The following is a 6,347-nucleotide window of genomic DNA, read 5'->3' on the forward strand; positions in this document are numbered from 1 at the left end:
CCCTGGGAGGTAAGTTTCAGCCCCATTTCACACAAGGCTGTCTCTTATAGCAATGAATCTGTAGTAACTGCCAGGTTGATTCCTCCAACTTCAAGTCCCAGGGGTAATGTGAGTTTTATCTATCATTTTGTGTTCTAACAAGAATTTTGTCTCCACTGCCTTAATATGATCAATGAATAGTTCTTTTGATTGCCTAGTATTTACTATTTTCCTATTTTGTTTACCTTTTATTACTTCCTTTAAAACAAAAATAGCCTGTGCTTTTTAGATTTAAAAGAAGTACAGATGAGAAAAAGAATAATTTCCAGTCCCACCACACAAAGAAATTCATGATTTCTCTTTGATGTACTCAATTGCATAGTGTCCCCCATGTATGGATATATTATGTAAACATTTTTTTTCAGAAATGGGCTGATACTGTATACATGGTTCTGAAAACTCTTTTTTATTGTTATTTTACAATGTACCATGAACATTTATTCCATGCACATGGGTGAAAATCCTCTACTAAAAGACAGAGCACTGTAGTTGGGTCAAAAGTCTGCTGGTAACAAGAGTGACACCTAAAGGAAAGTATCAGCTTAAGGTTAAAGCACATAGGCCGGCAAATGCCTGCCAGGAAAAGCAGGACTGGCAATATTCCCATCAGAGAAATCAGAATTAAAGGCCAAAGACATTAAACATATGGGACATCTTCTAAGTCTTTCTGGCCCCTACCTCCGCCCCTCACTCCCCTCACACCCCGTTGGCCCCTTGGGGCGAATGGATCCTGTACATCTCTTTGCATCCAATGAAAACCACCCATTTTCTGTTTTTTCCTTAGCTCCTCCTGAGCCCTTGACACATCTCCACATTCTCTCATCATCTCCTCACTGCTCAGATGCCTTTCTTGTAAGTCCTCCTGAGAGTCCTTGGGGGAATCGTCCGTCCCCCTGTCCGTTTTTCTTTTTGCTTTCCGGGGCACATAATCTTCAGCCGGGCGCTTTTCGGCGGCCCGCGGCTGGCTCTCTGGCTTTGCCTGGGAGGCTGGCTTGCCCTCACTTTGTGGCTTGCCCTCACCTTCGGACTTGCCCTGCTTTTCCTGGCTTCCCTCATCTTCCAGTTGTCCCTCATCACCTGGCTCTCCCTCATCCTCTCGCTTTCCCTCGCATTCTGTCTTCCCCTCCATGTCCGGCTTTTCTTCCTCGTCTGACTTTCCTTCATCTTCTGTACTTCCCTCATCCTCTGGCTTTCCCTCACTTTCTAGGTTTCTTTCATTCTCTGGCTTTCCTTCATTTTCTTTGTAGAGCTTTTCCATGTTGAGATGTTCCCTTCTTTGCCTTTCCTAGGAGACAAAAAGAAGACACAGGACACTGAGGGCTTTGGGGGTTGAACACAGGTCGTTATAGTACTTGTCTTTCTTAACTTAGGGTTTTCCTGGCCCTATCCCATCTTCCAGGTGCACTCCCACCCTTACATTCCTTCCTTTCCTTTTCACTTTACACATGTTCACACGAGCCAACCTTACAGAAACTTCCACAGGTGCTTCTCCCTACATTTAAGGAGGATGTGCTGAGAAATGCGTAGGAGCATATTGGCCCTTAAACTTTGCTCTGGCCTTGGCTATGCCTACCCATACCAATTTTAACTGGGTAGTTCCAATTTACACGGACCTGCAGAAATCCTGGGCAGTTTTCTTCTTTTTCCCCTTGCATGCAGTTGTAAGACTTATAAAACTGCAGACAGAACAGAACCATAGCCAGTTCTCAGATTTCAGGGCTACCCTTATGTCCTCAGGGGGCATCACAGATGCTACACCTCCATTCTCTTACTTTCTTATTCTCCCCTCTATCCTCACCAGCCATAGATCACCATATCCCCTTAGGGTCTTGACAGCAGTCATGTATCCCGAAACTGCAAGAGGGAGGATTGGAGGAGGGGTGGCAGGCAGTGGCCTCCCCAACTTCTGCTCTGGCTTAAGTTACTCCTACTCCCAAGGGTCCTGGTGCAGTAGCCCTCTCCCACTGACCTGCACCGATACTGCAGGTCTTTCCTTTTCTTGTCTGGGTTAGTGCCCACAACTACAGACTTGAAGACCTGCAGAAAGACAAGAAACAGGTGGGTGAATGAGAAATTGAGAAAGTGAATGACTGGTAACTTGGACACTGGTTCTTTGGGACCTTATTTGTCAAAACTTTCCGAGCTCCTATCACCTCCTCGCCCTTTCCCTTGCATTCTCTGATTCCCCCTCCGCGCGCAGCTCTTTCTTAAGAGCCTCCATTGTTCTACTTGTGGGAAATAGGCGAGAAAGATTATTTCCAAAGCGTTTCTATGTTTCTGAATCTTCCTCCCAAATTTTTATCTCACTTTTCTGGCACGAAAATGAGTAGGGTTAGAGACAAGGATGTTCTGAAGACAGAGTGTTCTGATGCACTCAGATCTCTACATTCCAAATCCCTCACCCTAGGGTAGCCAAATAGCAGAGCCCACCACTTCTCTGAAAATGGTGATGACAGAGATAGGGGGCAGGGCAGAAATGTCCAAAACACTCCTGCCACCTCCTCCCTCCCCACATACACAGAAAGCCCACATTTTTCTGCAATGCAAGAGACAAATTATTTCCAAACCCGGTAACATTTTTGGTCTTGCTGCTACCTCATCTCAATCCTCCTACTTCAGAAGCCACTCCTCCTGGATAGGGAGCTGATCCCCAGATCAAACCTCTGTCTCCCTTTTTCTACAGCACCTCCTTCCCCTGACCCCCTTAGCCCACCGTTTCCGGCTCCAAAATGGAGGGAGGATGGAGAAAAGACACAGGGAACTCAGGCCTGGACCCGTTGCAGGGTCCGCCCTCCGCAGCCTGGGGTCACTGACTGCGCCCGCCTCCCGCTGCCTTGCAGGGATCAGGCCGTTTTCTCGCCGTTTCGTCGCTGTTCTCTTCCCTGGTCCTCCTCCTCCTCCATCAGACATCGCCCGGTCGCCGGCTTCCTAGGAGTTCCCAACTGGTACCCAATTCTCAACCCTTGACCTCTCTCGAGTTCCGCCCCCCTCCCCCCTCCCCGCCCCGCACCAAGCCCTCCATTTCTTGCACCAAATGAGTGAGCATCGGGAAAGGAGTGGAGAGAATCCAGTCCTGGACCCGCTCTGGTCTTTGCCCTCTGCCATCCCAACCACAGGGATCCACAGGCTGTGGATGGGTTCGTAGCCATCTCGGGGAAATGACTCTTTCTCACATTTCCTTCTGCCAGAAGCCTGCACTTCTCCAGGGAAATAAAAGCTGGTACCCATACCTCTTGCCCAACACAAAAAAAATTTCTGCGCCAAAATGAATGGGGGTGGAACAGGGCGGTATCTAGAAAGCAGATCCGATCCTCTGTAGCCTATGTGCATTACCATCCCTACCTCAGGGGTCCCCGGCTTGTACCGACCTGCAGGGCTGTAGGGCAGTTGCCTTCTCTGTCCCTCAGTCTGAAGTCCGCCTTCCTCCACGGAAACAGGGATCTGGTACCTGGAGGAGAGGGACTTCTGCACACGTCGGCTTCAGATCACGTGAGAAAAACGTCACCAGTGGGCTCGGGTCCCTAGTTCTCCTCCCACCCGCAGAAAGTGCGTCAGGAGCCAGCCCACTTCTTCCCTTCACTAGTCTGTCCGTCTGAGCGTCCTCAGCACCCCCAACCCCGGCTTAGCTCTCTCTCTCGCCCCACAGCACGGGGCCCTGTCACTCATTTTGGTCTTTGCTAATCCCAGAGGTCAAATGTGGCCCTTTCTCTGTGTAGTATGTATTTATTCTTCCGTGGTTATCAGGGAGGGACCGCACCTTCTTCTAGAGCTATTGGCCATTGGTACATCTCAGAGGAATTTTTTTTCTTTCTCTCCTTTTATCCGAAGGCACCTACTCGATCTAATTCTACACGCAGCCACTGATGTTCATTCTGCCTGTGAACCAGACCTTCTCATAATGGGTACAAGGTGGATTGTCAAGTAGGGACACAAGTAGTTAAAATAGGGTTTTTATTTTTTTAAATTTTTTTGATCTTATTTAATTCACTCTCCTCAGCATGGGTTATTCTTATAAGCACAAAATTAAATAAAGCTATTTCATTTATGAGAAAGTGTTTAAGAGAGAGAAAAACTTAAAAGATTTCAAAATTTTCTACTCAGAAGAGAGACCAAATTAGGTTCATAATATTAACTTTTGCCATATACACAAGGAATTCAATTGGCAACAAGCAAAATATACATTAGAAATTTTTCATAAATAGCTGGTTCTCTCACGTTCTATTTAACACACACACACACACACACACACATTTAATGTTCCCAAACGATTACTGAGTGCTAAATAGACTTGCTGGAATCTGATGGTTGACAGAAAATTCAAAAATGTCTCATTAAAAAATTTGGCTCATGGCTATTTTCATTCAAATGTTTAGCTCTAGGGGAAGGGAAGAGCTGTGAGACCAAGGCTGCAGGAGATGTGAAGGATGCAGAAATGGTCCTATCCTCCCTGCCCTGCCAAGATCAGGGGAAGGTGTTCTTCTCCACCCCCTCATATTCTAGAATTTCTCATCCCCTGCATTTCTCATCCCCAGGCACATGACTCTGTTGCTCAAGAGTCATCTGTCCAAGAATATACCTGGACAGGTGACCAAGGTGGTGATATGAGTAAATGCCTTTGGCTCCTTCCCTCCTCCCTCCCCCTAATTCCCACAGGGATAACCCAGCCCCAGCACAGAGTGGAGCATTGTTCATGCCTCTAGAAAACTAGAACAGATCTCTTCTAGACCCTTGCAGCTGAGGGTGTTCATGAGGCCTGAAGTGATTGCTGGGGTAGAGTCCCCTGCAACCTGCCTGCTCTCTGCCCTTATTCACAGTGCCTGAGTGGAAGCCTCCCTAGACCCTGTCTGTTACCTCCCGCCTAGCCTAAAAAGTGCAGTCTGGCGGGCCTCTCACCCCCAAACTCTGTATCTTCAGGGAACCCAGAGGGAGCCTAACCTTGCTGCAGGATTGCTGCCTGCCAGTCCATACTAACCTATGACTGTCTCAGCAAATTTAGGCCAGTGTCTAAGGAGTTCTGCCGTGCTGTCCATATTGACCTAGACCAAGTATTCCCAATTGATGAAGTCTGTGGGCCACCTGAAAGGGCATGTAAAATTGCATATGTTTAGGAAGTAGTGGAGTATGCACACTCTTGTGAGAAGAAGATCTGTACCCTAGGAGCCTGAATAATGTTTTGTTCTATTTGCACACCCCATTCTGTTTATCCATCATATGTTGATGAATATTTAGGCATTTTCATCTTTTAGCTGTTGTAAATAATGCTGCCATATACAATCACGTATAAGTTTTTGTGTGGATGTATGATTTTATTTTATATAAGCAAGTTGACATCATGAAAAAGGGGAAACCATAAAGGACAGAAAGAAGAAGAAGCTACTTGACAAAGAGATAAGAAGGGGAAGACACAAATAGCAGCTGAGCCATGTTAAAGAGAGCTCATCTATTCCTTGGGTTCAGGCATTATTAAACTATGAATCCCCTAAAATTATGTTCAAACTTGTGTGTGTGTGTGTGTGTGGTCGTGGTTTCACTCTGTTGTCCAGGCTAGAGTCCAGTGGTGCATTTATAGTTCACTGTAGCCTTCAACTCCTGGGCTAAAGGGATCTTCTCACCTCAGCCTTCTGAGTAACTGGGACTACTGGTGCACGCCACAACTCCCAGCTAATTTCTTTAAATTTTTGTACAGACAGTGTCCCCCTACATTGCCCAGGTTGGTCTCCAATTCTTGACCTCAAGTGAGCCCCCTGCCTCAGCCTCCCGAAGCACTGGGATTACAGGCATGAGCTGCCGCACCCAGGCTGGATATATACATTTTTATTGTATGTGCACATTTGCTGAGAATAGGGTCCGTTGCTCTCATTAGATGTTCAAAGGGGTATGTAATATTAAAAAGATGAAGGCCATTGACCCAAAGAATATACTTCTGTATACATTTTTTTTCAAATCGTGCTATCTTTATTCTCTATTTAAAAGAGAAATTCACATAACATAGAATTAACCATTTTAAAGTGTACAGTTCAGTGACATGTATAGTACACTCAAAATATTGTGTAACCATCCCCTCTATTTAGTTCCAAAACAGTTTCATCAATCTGAAAAGAGACCCCATACCCATTAAGCAGTCATTCTCAATTCCCTTTTCCCCCTAGTCCCTAGCAATGACTTATCTGCTTTCCATCTTTATGAACTTACCTATTCTAGATATTTCCCATAAATGGAATTGTACAATATGTGACCTTTTGTGTCTGGCTTCTTTCACTTAGCATAATGTTTTCAAGGTTCATCTACATTGTAGCATGTGCAATACT

General features: G+C 45.9%; 1 protein-coding gene across 2 annotated transcripts; it reads right to left on the reverse strand.

The window, feature by feature from the left end:
* Nucleotides 1-422: 422 nt before the first annotated feature.
* TCEAL5 (transcription elongation factor A like 5) lies at nucleotides 423-3,593 on the reverse strand. Of its 2 annotated transcripts, none has more exons than XM_008973028.4 (3): nucleotides 3,408-3,593; nucleotides 2,009-2,076; nucleotides 423-1,324 (listed from the first exon to the last, which is right to left on the reverse strand). In XM_008973028.4, exon 3 carries the CDS (start codon nucleotides 1,295-1,297, stop codon nucleotides 677-679), a length of 621 nt encoding a protein of 206 aa, XP_008971276.1. In that variant the 5' UTR covers nucleotides 1,298-1,324; nucleotides 2,009-2,076; nucleotides 3,408-3,593; the 3' UTR covers nucleotides 423-676. The 2 variants fall into 2 exon arrangements, with proteins under 2 accessions (XP_008971276.1, XP_008971277.1); XM_008973029.4 differs by lacking the exon at nucleotides 3,408-3,593 and adding an exon at nucleotides 2,753-2,939.
* Nucleotides 3,594-6,347: the final 2,754 nt, after the last annotated feature.

The sequence above is a fragment of the Pan paniscus genome, chromosome X, assembly GCF_029289425.2.
Source record: "Pan paniscus chromosome X, NHGRI_mPanPan1-v2.0_pri, whole genome shotgun sequence".
NCBI lineage: Eukaryota > Metazoa > Chordata > Mammalia > Primates > Hominidae > Pan > Pan paniscus.